This window comes from Prionailurus viverrinus, chromosome D2 (genome assembly GCF_022837055.1).
Source record: "Prionailurus viverrinus isolate Anna chromosome D2, UM_Priviv_1.0, whole genome shotgun sequence".
NCBI lineage: Eukaryota > Metazoa > Chordata > Mammalia > Carnivora > Felidae > Prionailurus > Prionailurus viverrinus.
This window is the reverse complement of record NC_062571.1, coordinates 32096719-32112786: the sequence shown is the minus strand read 5'-3', so window position 1 is coordinate 32112786 and position 16068 is coordinate 32096719. Positions and strand designations below refer to the sequence as shown.

Sequence of the window (16068 nt, the reverse complement as noted above, 5' to 3'; positions counted from 1 at the left end):
ATGAAGGGCAGGCTGCATGCTCCCCAGTCCCCAGCCCGGAGGTGGAGGTGACCTACGGGAGGTAGCGGCTCAGCTCCACTTTGCTGCAGCGGGACCAGTGGAAGCGGTGGAAGGCAGCCTGCACCAGGGGTGCCATGACGCTGCCCAGGCTGGTCTCGTCCGCGCAGCCATTCCCCTGACCGTCATGCTCCATGCCGAGCCTAGAGGGTGGCGGTGGGGGAGGGGGGGAAGACGGGAATCCTGAGTCATGCCAGGGAGCCCGTCCCCGGGAAAACAGGCAGGTGGAACAGCAGTGGGAGACCATGCCCTGACCAGGCTTCAAACTGGACGGAAGCTGAGGGTCCCCCCTGCTCCCCAGTGGGGCTGGACTCATTCTGCCCTCCTGCCCCCTCCTCAAACCCCACCCCACCCTCACGGCTTCCATGGCCAGCTCAAGCCCCACTCCGACCCCAGACACCCTCCCTGGCCACCCTGACTGAGGGCTGACCTCCCACGGTGGCGGCCACTTGCCCCACCATTAACACCTCACATGCCACGACGTGCTGTCTCTTCGCCAGACCCAAGGCGTTCAAGTACAAGGACCCGGTCTTCATTTGGTTCAGCTCAACCTCATTTACCGAGTGGCTTACTTAAGCTTCTCCGAGACCCCGTAGTACTTTAGCACGGAGCTCTGTGCCTGGTACACACCTACCATGATGATAGTCTAAATTTAAAAGCTTGGTTCTTTTTATAATTAGTACTTAATGTGCCAAAGCCCTGAGGTTCTAAATTCTCAAGTACTCCCAGGTGGCTGCGTCTGGCCTTGACCACTAGACAGACACAGGGACCTCTGGTGCTGACCTTGGCTCTCCACAGGGAGAGGTCTCTGCTTTGGGAAGAGTGGACCCCCCTGCCTCCCACGTACAGGAAGACAAACTCCCAGCTCTAAAATATGTGGAACCATGGGCAGGAAGAGACCTCAGGGGTACCCCGGGTGTCAGCCTCCATGCTGCAGAGGAGGAAACTGAGGCCCGGGAGACAAGGGGTCACCGCCCGGTGAGGGGAAGAGCTGGGATGAAGTCCACATGGTCTCTGTGCTGACACGGCCGGTGTGGAGAGGGGCACGGCAGACAGCGGGGGGCAGAACCCCTCTGGGCTGGCCCACTCCCCTGCTCCCCAGGCTCTTCACCTGCAGCACAGAGCCCTCCCTCCGCGTGTGCCCTGGGGAGGGGCCGGGCCAGGAGTGCGTCCCTCAGCTCTGCCCTCTGGGCAGACGACGCCAGGAGGCATGACTGTAGCATGGGCACATTACCAGAGGACACGCTAGATGTCAGTGGCTTATCTGCTTTCTCCCGGAACGTAGCTTCTCTGGCCTAGTCTCCACGGCAGTCCATCCCTACAACGGGGCCTGGCGCACAGTGGGTGCTCAAGAAATGTTGGTCGCATGAACGGATATGCTCCCAACAAAATCCAGGCCCGAGGATCAAGCAAGCAAGCCGCCAGCCTGGCCTGAGGCCGGAGCCTCTGTGCACCTGTTGAAGATGGGCTCAGACCAGCGCCCTGTGTGCACCGAGCACCAGTGTGGGCCGGGACAGCTCTCAGAAGGGTCTTGAGTTGTGCATGGGACGTGGGAGAGAGACCGTCCAGAGAACAGACCACCTCCTATGACGGGATAGTGCATCCGCCTGCCCAGAGACAGGGCCACGTCTGGTTTTCCGTGGCCCTGGGATTTGGGGGCTCGGACCCAACGCGGGCCCAGAATTGCCATCTGGGCCCCTGGGCTCCGTTCCCATCAGCGCTGGGCCTCAGTGCGTGGGCAGCTCCTCTGGCATCTCCCGGGACACTGGGATGGGGGCCTGATCTGGGATAAAGCCTCCCACACCCGCAGAACCCCTCGGAGCTCCCGGCACAGCCCGCCCTCCCGGCGCCACTTACACGTGGCCGGTCTCGTGAGCCACCACGAAGGCCGAGGAGAAGCCATCCTCGTGGTTGAGGGTACAGCTTCTCAACGGGTGGCACATGCCAGTGACAGGCGCATACCCTGCCGGGGAGAGGGAGAGAGGGCGGACAGAGAGGTCACGGGGAGGTAAAGCAGGACTCAATGAGGTCTGTGACTGACCAGCCACTGCAGGGACATCCTGACGTGGTCACTGCCAGAGGCTGCCTGGAGGAAGAAGGATCCTTGCAAGGCCCGCCCCCCCGCCCCCCCCCCCCTCAGTACAGCAACCCCGAGCCAAATGCCCCCACACCCTAAAGCTCCACGGAGCCCCTCAGGGCCCACAGCCTCCTCTAATCAAGGCAGTGGGATTTCCAGATGCCCCAAGCCTGCCCAAACCCGACTTCCACGCTGTGCCCCCCTAGCCAGCCAGTCAGCTGGTCAGTCAACAAACACATTCCAAATACTTTTTGATGGGGAGGGCAGGGGTACACTGTGTTACATTCTATGGGGAACCAGAGGAATCAGATCCGAGCCCCCCTGCCCTGCCCCTGTCCCTGCCCCTGCCACACGCCCACACTTAAGGAGCAGATGGCTTAGCAGAGAGACTAGGTGGTAAGAGGTCAGCTCACACGAGGGCCCTCAAGGCTACAGTCAAGGGGCATCATGCGTGCGCAGGGGGCATGTGGAGGAGAGAACAGATTCAACTAAGGGGGTTGAGGGCCACCAGGTAATGGCTCATGGCGGGGGGGGCGGCGGGCACAGGGCTGGGCCCAGAGGACAGGTAAGACTCTGCAGGGGAGGGGAGGGGGGGACGTGCTGGGGGGGGGACACAGAAAGGCAGTGCAGGGGGCTGCATGTAGCAGCCCCAGTAATGTTTGCTAACTAGCTACTGTGTGTGAGGCCTGAATTCTTTTTTATTTACTTATTTGAAGACAGAGGAAAAAAAAGCACATGTCCATGGGTGAGGGGCAGAAAGAGAGAGAGAGAGAGAGAGAGAGAGAGAGAGAGAGAGAATCCCAAGCAGGCTCCTCGCCGTCACCGCAGGGCCCAACGTGGGGCTCCATCCCACGAACTGTGAGATCACGACCTGAGCCGAAATCAAGAATCAGACGCTTAACCAACTGAGCCACCCAGGCCACCCCACGAGGCCTGCGTTCTAAGGGGCCTGCTTCCCAGCCTCCCCGGGGCCCCGTTATAGGCTGGGAGGGAAGGCTGGGCTGGGAAAGACCTCGGAGAAGGGGTGAGGGCAGAAAGCACTTCCTGCCTGGGGCTGCGGTTATCCAGCCCCAGACGACTCTACCCGGTCTTCAGAATTGCTCAAATGCTCTTTTATCTGAGACGCTTCGGGGGACTCTAGTGAGAGGCTGCGGTGTGAAGGAGCTTCCTGGGGCCTCTACTGTCCTGGAGTTCTGAGGTTTACTCTACGTGAGACGTGGGGATACACCTGCACACGTGTTGGTACGTCTGGTCACATGTGTCTGTGCACGAGCACGCACGTGTAAGTACGTACATGTATCCACATGCGTAAGCGTGTGTATCTATGTGATCCGTGTACACGTATATCTGTGTGTGTGTGTGTGTGTGTGTGTGTGTGTGTGAGAGAGCAAACCCCACACTTGACACTTCGGGGATTCAGACAAGGAGGCTTTGGATAGAGGCATGGCCAGCTGACTCCCTTCTGGAATCAGACCGGGAAAAACTAGAAAGCCCTCAACTCGGAGCCTGAAGATCCAGTCAGAGCTGCAGATCTGTCTCGTCTCTGCTAGAGGGCAGGGGCAAGCCTCTTCGCCACTCTGTGCCTCAGTTTCCCCACCGGGAAAACTGCGAGTGACCAAAGCTTCACGTGTCTGCAGAGCACGCACGACCACAGGCATTTATTTCAGGCCTCCCTCAGCCCTTGTGGCGGGCTGGAATGGGGGAAAGCGGCAACTGTTTTCTCCCCACTCGGCAGGTGGGAGGACCAGGGGAGAAGAAGTGAGCTTGGGTCGCTGCACAGAGAGGTGTGGAGCGTGTCCACACACATGCCCTGCTAGGTGCCCCGAGGCCTGTGATGAGCCCATATCGATACGGGGGTGGGGGGTGGGGGGGCTGGGGAACAGAAGCACCTTGAAGATGCTGACGGGTCTTCCCGCAGCCAGGCTCTGGGACAGTAAGCCTGACCACTCGCGGCCACCCGCAGGCTCGACCCAGACAGCAGGGACCAGAGCGGGGACCCATTCACTTCCCCTGATCCCCGAGGAAACCACTCTAAAGCTTGCCCATCCAGATGGGCCAGGTCCTTCTCCAGAGTCCCATGAATCTCTCTGTTGACTGGCTCCTCAGAGCTCCTCGGGTGGCTCCAGAGAGCCCAGCCCCGAGCCCCGGCCTCTGCCCTGCAGCTGCAACACCTGGCCACAGCAAATACAGTACCTTGCGTACCTGAGGGCCCAAAGTCCTGCCGGGTGAGGAAGACGACGTGGTCATGGTGCTCTGCGTGGCTGGGATCCTGGCGCTGCTGAGAGTGTGCCCAGCGACATACCTGCTCCAGGCTGCGAGAGGGGTTCCCCCGCTCGATCAGGCTCAGAGACTGCGGGGGCCAAGAGCGTCAACAGAGAGGGGGTTGCCAGCGGGCACCCGTCGTTCCCCTCCCGGTGGCAGAGGACACCGAGGCCCGTGGGACGCGGTGCCGGTCCCCAGGTCGCTGTGCATGCGCACAGCCCTCCCGCTTCGGGGAACACTCGCGTGCCAGGCCCTGTGCCGGGACACCTGTCGGCCGGGAACTCAACGCGCATTCTCTCGCATCCCTCAACCGAGCTGCAAGGCGGGGGTAGCTCTGAGCACTTCTGTGCCTTGTGTTCGTGGTCTCATCTAATCTTCACAACAGCCCCTGGAGGAAGGTGCTACTGCCACCCCCACTCGGGGGAGAAGAAGCCACCAGTCGGTCTAAGACTGCAGAGTCCAGGGCCCCAGGGTCCAACCAGAGCAGGACTTGTCTCGCGGTCACTGCCCGGCTCAGAGCCCATTTCCGCACGGGGTCCTCAAGGAGAGGGATCTCCAGCTGCCAGGGCATAGGACTGCCTGCTTCCAGACTGCAGGGAATCCCCCAGGCCCCGCTTAACATCCCCAAATGCCTCTGCCCCTGAAGCCTCAACTCTAACGGTCTCAGGGTTCTGATTCTGGGAACAAAATGCTTCCTACATGCTGACCAGCCCCTCCCCACACCACAGCCCGTCCGATGCACCGGTCCCCCACCCCCTCTCCCTCCAAACCCTGCCAGTTGCAGAAGGGAGGTGGTCACCTGCCGGTAGCCGACCATGATCAAGCGGACAAGGGCAATGTTTATGTGGGCGCCCAGGGACTCATCGTGGTAAATCTCATCCACCTGCAAGGAGAAAAGAGCATGCAATTTTAAGGGAAGCAAACGTTTGTCAAGAGCCTACCACACAGCAGGTACTGAGCCAGGCACCTGACCCGTGTTATCCTCACCACGGCCTTTTCAGGCAGCATTCTTCTCCCTACTGTACAGACGAAGACACTGAGGCAGAGAGAGGCAAAATGACCTTCCCAAGGCCACACCGCTAAGTTGCTGCAGACCTGGGATTCAAATCCTGCCCCGCCTAGTTCCACCTGTGCACTCTCTCCACGAAGCCAAGTGTGAGGGGCTGGCCTCACACTCAGCCCTCTGACAAAGACTCATCTTTCCACGGCTCAGGAGAGTCCTTCCACAAATGTCCCCCGGCCCGGGTCGCTCATCCTCAAGCCCCTGGGTACCCCTCCAATTGCCACCGGAATCGTCTGTCTGCTCCGTAGTGCCCGGGCACTTTTCCACGGCAAATCCAAGGGAAAGTACACGAGGACCTTGGAAATGCAGAGTCTCGGGCCCACCTCCCAAGTCAGAGTCTGTAATCTGAACACAATCCCCGGGGATGCTCAGCCACGGTCAAGTTTGAGGACCATGGCCTTGGAAAACTCCCTTCTCCCACAGGCCCAGGGGTCCGTGGGGCAGTGTCCCGCACAGGCCGCCAAAGAATGCTATCCCTCCTACTCCCTGAATCAGGAGAGCCGGAACAGTGTCCATGACAGATGGACGAGGCTCTGTCTGTCCACCCCCAGAGACAGGCAGCTCACCCTCCCCTGAGTGCCCATCTCCTAAGGATGCCCCTTGAACAATTCCAGCTTTTTTGTTTTAACTTTTTTTCTGAATATAAAACATTTCACCCTGTAAACTTTGAAAAGTACAAAAAAAAGGTGAAAGAGGAAAATCAAATTGCCCAAACTACAATCAGCCAGATGTACAATAACCACAGTTAACATGCTTCTTGCCGGGTGCGTATCTGTGTGTGTGTGTGTGTGCGCGCGCGTGCGTGTGTGTGTGTGTGCGCGGTGGGCGGGCGGGGGGGAGGGGGAGGCTCAATTTACAAAACAGTAATCATACTGAATATACCGTTAATACATTGGTTGTTTCATGAAACAGTATTCTGTATGTTTAAAAGCATCACCTCTAGGGGGCGCCTGGGTGGCTCAGTCGGTTAAGCATCCGAGTCTTGGTTTTGGCTCAGGTCATGATTTCACGGTTCGTGGGATCGAGCCCCACGTCGGGTTCTGCTGACAGTGTGGAGCCTCCTTGGGGTTCTCTCTCTCCCTCTCTGCCCCTCCCCACTCAAAATAAACTTTTTAAAAAAAGTATCATCTCTAATGTCTGCGTATGATGGGCCACGACTTAGATAATTAATCCCCTAGCTGGACGTAACCCCCGAGACTCGCTCGGTGACTCGCTCGGTGGGTCAGTGTCAGAGCACAGCACTGGTGAAGCAATGCAGTTACTGGGGGCCAGAGTCCCGGGTTCGGGTCCTAGCTCTGCGGCTTAGGGCACATCAGGCAACGCCTTGGGACCTCTGTTTCTGTTTCTGTAGAATGGGCATCCTAATGGCTGTCACAGGAGAACTGTGCGGTGGAAGACGGGGGTGCCGACCGGCCACACACACACTTTCTCCCAAACAAGTCCAACCTAAGAATTCTCTCCTGTTCTGCCAAAATAATCCGCACCGGAGTAACTCTTAAATAACCTTGACATTTCAGCCCCTCCAACTCAGAACGTGGCCTTCTACGTGGTCAGTGTCTCAGACCTCCCTGATGTGCCCTGCGGGCAAGCAGACCAGCGACGGGGTGATAAGCAGGGCACGCTCCACACAGACACATCTGTGCCCCACATGTACACATGGAAACCCCACCGGTTGCCCCAGGGCAGGAAAAGAGATCAGTCGCTGGAATGCTTGGGTGGAGGCGTCCGCACGGCCTCTAGGCTTTTGGAAATTCTCAGGGGGCCACTGTCTTCCTGCTCTGTCTCTCGCCAAAGCGGGCCAGGCAGGTTGCTGCCCGAATCCTTCCTTACTGTCCCCACACTCGGCAGGCCAAAGCCACCCACCAAAGCCCCCAGTGACGCCTGCTCCAAGGGCTGGCATCTCCGGCCCAGGACACGGGGAAGTCTTCGAGGTGGGACTGGGGAGGAGGCTGCTGCCTCTCTGAACAAGAAGTAGGATCAGAGCCCGAGTGTCCATCACTGGTGGGGGTTGAGCGGGGCCTTCCGATGCCACCTCCCACTCCGGGTAACTGGACTAAATGCAATACTGAGCAAGCAGAAGGGGACACACCATCCGGAGAGACCCCACTCAGTACAGCACTCTGAAATAATCTGGCGACCAAATGCTTCAGGGACGGATGTACCTAGACCCCAGGAGCTGGGGGAAAGGAAGGTGGTGTACATGTGGGAGGGAGGGGTCAGGGAGGACTTGCTGGAGGACCCAGAACACGTCCCGCTGGAGAAGGTCACGGGCCTTTCGGAGGAGATGGGCAGAGGTTCAGGGCAGGGGAGAGAAAGGCAGGAGTCACGCGGAACCATCCAGAGAGCCCCAGGCCGGTGGTAATCAGGGCAGCTGAGGCCAGCCCCCCACGCGATGGGAATCTCTTCCCAGCCCACGCTCCCACACTTCCAGCAACGTGTGTGCTAGCCCGTTAGAAAGTTCTGGGCGCCGTGAGCCCCACTGAACCTTCCCGTCCGCCTCCTCCACTGGCCTCAAGTCTCTCTCTGGAAGTCCCACGGGGCGTATCTGCTCCTTTCCCCGGGAGAGATGGCGGCCACGATCTCTCAGGGGACTTCTCTCCGTGCTCACGTCAGTGAAACAGAAAACTTTCCAGGCGGCGAGAGAGACGACAGGCCACTTGCCAAGGAAGGACCATCCATCTGGTTAGGGGTAGGTTGTCAGCAGTGACCAGGGGAGACGCTGAAGTAATAGCACCAAAGTCCCAAGATAAAGAAACCGTCAACCCACAATCCTGGGCCCAGCAAACCAGCTTGTAAGAACCACGATGAAAGAAGCCATTGTCAATCAAGGAAACAGAAACGGAGCCACCCAGACCCCACTGTCTGCAGGTCTGCAGGAAAGTAAGGTGGAAAGTGATCCCCAACAGGTGGCCCAGGGTGTAAGAGTGGGTGAACAGTTCTGAAGCTCTGAGAGCAGCAGGGTTCAGCAATGAGCAAGTCTAGTCTTTTCTTATGCTAAATCAGGAGATAAAAATAGGGTAATTCTATTTCACACCCTTATTCCCTCATTTAAAAAAGGAGGGGGGCCCTGGGTAGCTCAGTTGGTTAAGCATCGGATTCCTGATTTCAGCTCAGGTCATGATCTCACTGTTCGTAAGTTCGAGCCCTACATCGGGCCGTGGACTGACAGTGTGGAGCCTGCTTGGGATTCTCTCTCTCTCCCTCTCTCTGCCCCTCCCCTGCTCATGCGCTCCCTCTCCCTCTCTCTCAAAATAAACTTAAAAAAAAAAAGGTGGGGTTGGCCCTGCCATTCCACATCCCCTAGTGGGGTCTGTCTGGGGTGCCCTGGCACCCTCATCTGCACACACCCCCATCACCCCCAGCCCTTGAATAGGGCTCTGATTCAGCTGAAGCTGTCCTGACCCTTTCCACAGGCCAAGGAGGGGGCTGGACAGGGCTGCAGAAGTGCCCTGGCACACAGGTCCCAGCCACAGCCGTGAGCTGGTGCTGGAGCCACAGCCAGGAGGGGGAGCCACAGCCAAGAGGTGCAGCCTCCTGAGAGGCCCAGGACCCCGGCCCTCGAGCGGGCGGCCCCCTGGCAGGCTCTAATCTGGCTGTGCGCTCAAGAACTGGCTGTCGGCCTCCACCCTCCCAATGCCAAAGGTCAGGCCCGTGCGCCAGCTCTGGGGAGACCTGGAACTGCTTCCCGCGGCTGTGGGTCCCAGCGGGATACATCAAGAGACGCCCACAGGGCAGAAAAGAAGGCTATGTCTGGTGTCCTTCTTCCCCACCTCAGCCAAGGTCAACATCCCCTGCCAAGACCCCAGGGTAGCGTTCCACATCAGATATTGGCTTGGGACGGCCACTGGGCATATACTAGAAAATCAAGCAAACGTCAGGACTCACTCTGGTCAAGGGGGCACAGAACAGCAGAAGGGAGAAGGTCCATGATAATGTAACAGAAGCTAGAGACCACGAGGGTTGGAGAAAGAGCCGCTATTCCCTGAACACCTACTACGTGCCGGGCACCATGTGAGGGCTTGCATACAACCTCACGCCAGCCTACGGAGAGTGGAATTATTCCCGTCTCACGGGTGAGAAATCCAAGGCTCAGAGCGGTTAAGTAACTTGCCCAAGGCCACCCAGCTGGAAAGTGGGAAGGCTCAGATTTAAACTCTGATGCTTTGTGACTCTGAGCCACTCCACACAGCTGTTTTTCCAGAACCAGCTCCTGTGGCAGGCTGGCTGGAGTGGGCTTTCTGTGGCCTAGGAGAGAAGATAAGTGAAGCAGGTTTCCACATCCAGTAAACAGCAACACGGCCAGCCAGGGAGTCGTGGCTAGAGCCCCTTCTCTGTTGTGCTGTAACCCTGCATGGCCAAGGCCTCCCGGGGGACTTGTGGCCAAACCCAGGGAGCAGGAAGAAGGGAAGGGGGTTGGGAACTCTGAATCTGTGTTCCGGCCCAAAGGGAGGATCAGACCCCAGGTACCGACAGCAGAAATGCCTGGGGCTCCACTGCGGCTGGCGGGGACAGCTAGGCCCCTGGGGAGCCCATGGTGGGGGGGGGGGGGGAGGCAGCTGGCAGCCTTCCCTTCTGGACCAGGCCAAAATGGGCTTCTCTTTGGCAGTGCGGGGACAGGGGTCCAGCAGAGAATGGCCCCCCAGCCAGCCCCAAGTTCCCACAATGCTAGGGAACACTGCTCCCAAGGAGTTCCGGAGCAGCCTATCCACCAGCCTGGCAGCCAGGTCCAGGCAGGTCTCAAACAGGGAGGGGCCGTGCTGAGAAAGCATGACCCCAGGGTCTCAAGCCCACCCCATGCTCAAACAGGAGAGGGCAGTGACTGCTACCTAAAGGCTGATGCAGCCACAGCCTGCATGCCGTAACCTGGTGCCCTGGATGCGGTCTTAGAGCAAAAACAAAGGACCTTAGGGGCAAATAGGGGGAATCTGAAACAAATACGGGCTTTCATTAACAATAACGCATCAGTATTGGCTCAGTACTTGTGACGAATGTACCATGGTAATGGCAGATGTTGAACATAGTGGGGCCCTCGGGAACTCTCTGGACTAGGCTTGCAGCTCTTCTGTAAATCTGAAACTATTCTAAAATCAAAAATATATATCAGTTGAAAAGAGAAGAAGGTTACGTCTAGCTGCCATACCTCCTTGGGCTGCTCCAGACTGTTTGCCCTTCCTGACAGTTCCGGAGACTTTCCTGGGTTTTGATGACCTAAGCAGTTTCGAGGAATACCAGTGGGGCATTTTGCAGACCATCCTTCACTTCGGGTATGGCTGATGTTGGTCTCATGATTAGATGCGCGGTACGGGCCTGGGGGGGAGGAAGGCCACAGGAGTGAAGGGCCATCTTCCCCACACGACGTCAAGGGCACCCGCCGCCAGCACGACCCGTCACCGACAATGCTGACGTCTAGCGCCTGCTGGGACAGCGCTTGCCAGGTTTCTCCTGCGTAACATACTCTCTCCTTCCCGGCCCCCGTGCTGTGCGCTTCAGGACAAAGTCACCGGGCACAGCCTGAACTTCAGGAGCGGGAGTTGGAATCCACCTCCTTGAGGGCAGAGTACCTACGTCAATTATTCGGAATCCTTCTCCCAGCTGTTCATTTATTCTGTCGCTTATTTATCAGTATGAACCCATGGCTGTGTGTTTTCATACTCTGGGTTATACTTCAACGCGACATTAACCTGGTCGCTCAAATTGTCCCAGCTTTGGCCCCCGGGAGCTCTTTCCTTCAGTTGGCTCCTGTGTCCCTTTAACACACCCTTCTTGTTGGCTCTGGGGTTCTTTGTTTTGTTTCGTTTTGTTTTTGTGTGTTGGGCACTTCCTTACTTTCTGGCAACACGGGAGGCTCGCCTTGGACGTTCTCCGCTCCGGTTGTGACAGCCAACCGTTCCTCGAAGGAGCTCCAAGGAGTCATTACCCGCCCCCCCCCCCCCCCATCTCGCCGGGAGACAAGCAGGCCCACAGTGACGGCCGAGCCTGCGTGAGCACGGCGGCCACGGGAAAGGAAGCGGCCTCTGCTCGCGTGCCCTCCCTGGTCGCTTCCAGCCTCTGAACCTGAACAGAACGGGGGTGGCCCTGCTTGAAGGTGCAGCCTGGCCAACAGTCACCTCTCCTGCCCTTTCTAGTCCCAGGGCCTGGAACTAGCCCCCCGTCTCCCCGGCTCCGACCCCTCCCATCGAGAGCACGAGGCAACTCTGCAGACCACTCGCTCCAACCGGCACCACGTGGCACGTGTCTGAGATGTTCTCCTTTCCCCGTTGACCGTCACAGGGGGCCAGGTGGCGGTAACAGTGTGCTGTCACCGCTGCCCGTGCAAGCGAGACTCTCGCGTGACTCCTGGTGGCTTCACAGGACACTGCAACGCCCTGACACTGCTGGCAGCAGGCCATTTACGGGGTGAGAAAGGAATGGGAGTCCTGGTTGTCTGAAAACTTCCGGGGGCGCCTGGGTGGCGCAGTCGGTGAAGCGTCCGACTGCAGCTCAGGTCACGATCTCGAGGTCCACGGGTTCGAGCCCCGCGTCGGGCTCTGGGCTGACGGCTCGGAGCCTGGAGCCTGCTTCCGATTCTGTGTCTCCCTCTCTCTCTGCCCCTCCCCCGTTCATGCTCTGTCTCTCTCTGTCTCAAAAATAAATAAACGTTAAAAAAAAAAAAAGAAAACCTCCGTTTCCACCTTGCAGTAAAATCAAGAAGGCACCCACATCAAAGTCACAGAACGGGTTCTGCCTTGGAGAAAATCCAGAGGCAAGGGCGGGGGGGGGGGGGGGGCTCCCGCAGCGTCCCCCAGGCTCCAGACGGCACAGGAGCCAATGCCGTGCAGAAAACACGGACACGGACGGCTCTGTGGCTGAAAGCGACTCTGACAAGTAACACTCGGAATGGAAGAAGTGATGGGAATACCGGACTTTGTCACACCATTGTATCTACGTGCGCACGTGAGTAACACGCGACGAAAATCTAAGCCTCCATCAGGTTGAAAGAGTTCTTCCGACGAGCACAAATAAAAATTCTAAGTGATACGAAAACACCACGTCGGGGTTTAACGGGTAGCACTTTTTCTGTTTCTTAAGTACGTAAAGTAACAGAGCATCTGACAGTCGATGGGTTCAGTTTTGATGAAACGTGGCAAGTGATGTGTCCACACGTAGTGTGTGACCTCCTCCGCGTGGGCACACCTGGTCTGGTGTGGGACATGCATCTACGTGCACACGGCCGGGTTACACATACGGGTGGCTGTGTGTGCGTGTACACGCATGTGCGTGGAAACATGCACTCCATCTGTGCATGTGTGCACTCTCTGGGGGTGTACCCCAGTAACACTGTGCGGCCTGCAGCCCAGGATCCCTGCCCACCCCCCACCCCCCGGCTGGCCTATGCAGTAGCCAGAGCTGGGCCTCGGCTTCCCCCAGGTTGGGACACTGAGTCTGGGCCAGGGCGCGGCTCACGAGTCCCCAGCATTTATCCCCCACAACCTGTCTCCATAATGCAGCCGCCTTTATGCCCCAGGTCGGCCTGTCTGAGTGCAAAGAGAGGCACTGTGGAGGCCCAGAAAGACCCCAACTGCCGTGACCTCACCTCGCTGAGCCTGACTCTCCCATCTGAGTGTGAACTGATAAACCTTGCAGAGAGGCCTGAGGACAGAAGGTGAGGCAAATGTCAAGCATTTGGAACAGGGCTTGGAACACATATGTGCTCGATCAGTGGCCTCTCTTGGTTCAGAACTTCTACTTCCCACTTGGGGAGCCGACGAGAGGTCCATTAGGTCAGCCCAGGAATACGGGATTTCAGGAGCGTGACCTCCAATATGGCGACCGAGATGCCTGGTATGAAAGTGCTCTGTCAACCATAAATCTCTCATTACCAGGAGGGGTATTTGTCCTCATTGTTACCGTGTCTCTCCTGCCAGGAATCCCAGTATTCACGCCTTTGTGTTAAGCATTGTTCTCTGCCCAAGCAAGCCCCTTGCTTTCAAAAAGCAATATGGCGACTGGAGCTAATACCTCAGGGCAGGACTCCCGGCCACAAGGGCCACCTTGGCTGCGGGGAGTCCTGTGCACCGGAGGATGTTTAGCAGCATCCCCGGCTCCTCCTTCAAGATAGCCAGTAGCATCCCATCCCCTCCCGCTGCGATAAACCAAAAATATCTCCAAACCTTCCCCAGTGGCCCCTGGGAAGCAAACTTGCCTATTAAGAACCACTACCTCAAAGTATGTAGATTCTGCTCCTAGTTGTGGGGGGTCTCAGATTGCCCTCAAAAGCAGTGGAAAGCGTTTTAGGGTGAGACAAGACAAGAGAAAGGCCTAAAAAGAGAGGGAGGAGGAGGATTTGTGTCCTTCCAATGAGCAGGGAGGATGAGCTGCTCGGAGGCTCACATATCCCCGAACGGAAAACGTCTGGCAAAGCAACACTCTCTGTCAGCACGAAAGCAGTGTTTTTGTGGCGTTCCAAACTGGCCTTTATGATGAATATTTAACACAGTTATGTGCCAAGCGAATGCCGCCACCCTCCCAGGCTGAGGCCACCAAGGCCCTGGTCTGACAGTCATCTGCACCCAAACCTCCTGGGCCTCGAAGGGGCACCAAGCTCTTCCAGCAGAGCATCGGAGAGGCTTCAGAAAGGGGCCCGGAAGCAGGTCAGAGCGGGTAGGACCCTCTCAGAGGCACCGACCAACATCTCTATGGCAACCACGCCCAACACCTTTGTGGCGTCAGCCTGGCCAGATGGGGTGAGAGCAGGGTGGGCAGGGAGCCTAGGACTGCCAAGAAAGAGGGATCCGGCTGCGGAATGGCTCAGTGAGGACCGATAAAGAGGCCTGTCTCCTTGCCCTCTCTCTGCTCTGGCTCTGGGCCCTCTGAGGATGCCTGCATCCCCCTGTCCCAGAGAGTCCTCACCGCAGAGATTCGGTGACAGTGCCTGATTCTCTCCATGCCCCTGGCTGGCAAGCCTGGCCACAGCCAGGAGCCGAGAGCAGGAAGCAGGCCCGGGGTGAAGCTTCAGGATCCTGGCTCAGCTACGGAGACCCATTTCGGGAAGAGGCCGGGGGGTGGAGGCTACGATCTTCCTTCTCCCTCCTCCTCAGAGCTGTTTTGCCCCTGGTTCTACCACAGTGGGAGGGGGAGGGGCGCATGAATTTTGGAATCAGATCTGGGTTCAAATCCTAACTCTGCCACTTACTATCCCGAGCCAAGTCGCTTGGCTTCTCAGAGCCACGGCGGTCAAAGGAATGTCACTGGCGTAAGGCCACTGTGAGGATTCACAGAGCCTGTCTGTGAAGTTCTCAGCCCCGTGCCGGACATGTGGTAGGTGCTGGAACGATACTGTGACATTCGAGAAGGCTCGAGGAGGCTCAGGCTCCGTCTTCTCCTCCCCCCAAATCAAAGCCAGTGCCACCATCAGGCACTGACGGAGAGGCACCCTCCTCTCCATGCCAGAGCCCATGCTGTCGCCCGAGGGACCTTCCCGCCACAACTAAACTCCTGAGAGGTCTCCGCAGGCCTGGCTGCCCCCTCATTCCTACGTCTACAATCCCGCCATACGACGATGATCCACCTCACCAAACCCTTTCCCCCCAGGCTGGTTCAGCTCCAAACCCCAAGCCTCTCCCTCCAGTCCACAGGGACGGCTGCCTCCTCTAAGCTCCTTCAGCACTGGCCTCAATGGTTCCCAAACTATTCCGTGGTCTGAGGCTTGTTTTGGCCGCCAGACCAAAGCTTCTAGAATAAGGTCTGTCACACTAGGCACTCACCAAATGCTGAACAAAACTGCTCCTTATGTTTCAAAGCTCTCAAACGGTTCCCTAGTCCTGAGGCTTGAAGACGCTTTAAGGAGAGTGACCTGGTGCAGATGGGTAAACTGAGGCACGGGCAAATAAAGTCCCTCAAGGGCCCACGAGCATGTGAGGGAGGGAAGGGTGGGGGGAGTCCTTGCCACCATGTGCAGTTGCATAAATATTTATAGCACATCCCCAGGTTAATGCAAAGGAAAACTGAGAGGCAGGATACCCTGAGAGCTGCCAGTGAACAGGGCCCCATCAGATGGTTCTGAGGGTTTCACTAACGGCTTCTCCCCCTCCTCCAGGGTTAGCACAATAGGACCATACATCCCGGGAATCGGATCTCTCCCTGATCCTGCTAGGCCAGCCCCGGCCCCGCAAATCAGGATCAGAAATGGTCACAGGCCGGCAGGCACTTTAAGGGGACAGCAAAGGGACACCCTTTATACTGGCTGCGTGAAATCCCTCAGGAAATTAGTGCTTTGAGCTTCAAGCATCCCAGCCAAATAAAGTTCCCACACAATGGACAGGATGAGCTGCTGGTCCCCCAGGAGGAGAGGTGGTTGGCCACCCATCCACTCACCAACGTGGGCCAGAGCTCTCGCTGGCTGCCCTCCGCACCTGCGACATCAGAACGCAACCTCCCAGAAGATCCCCCTATGGCGAACCATCCGCCTTGTATGGCTCATCAAGCCCCCAAATTCTTCTTGGGGAACAAGCTCCTGTAGACCCTCCCCATCACTTTCTAACTTTCCCCCTCCTCTCCTGGGCAACTTCATCACCATAAAAAAGGACAGAAAGTATAAACAAGTGTAACCGCAAACGTTATTTCCCATTTG

General features: G+C 57.7%; 1 protein-coding gene across 9 annotated transcripts in view; it reads right to left on the bottom strand.

Moving 5' to 3' along the window:
* The window catches only part of ADAMTS14 (ADAM metallopeptidase with thrombospondin type 1 motif 14), a 115615-nt gene that overhangs the window by 31042 nt on the left and 68505 nt on the right, over positions 1–16068 (bottom strand). For all 9 annotated transcript variants that reach the window (XM_047825603.1, XM_047825609.1, XM_047825611.1 and 6 more), the window contains 4 exons: positions 5196–5279; positions 4337–4484; positions 1915–2020; positions 57–200 (listed from right to left, as the gene is read on the bottom strand). In XM_047825603.1, coding sequence (XP_047681559.1) covers positions 57–200; positions 1915–2020; positions 4337–4484; positions 5196–5279 — 482 coding nt within the window. The remainder of the gene's footprint in view (positions 1–56; positions 201–1914; positions 2021–4336; positions 4485–5195; positions 5280–16068) is intronic.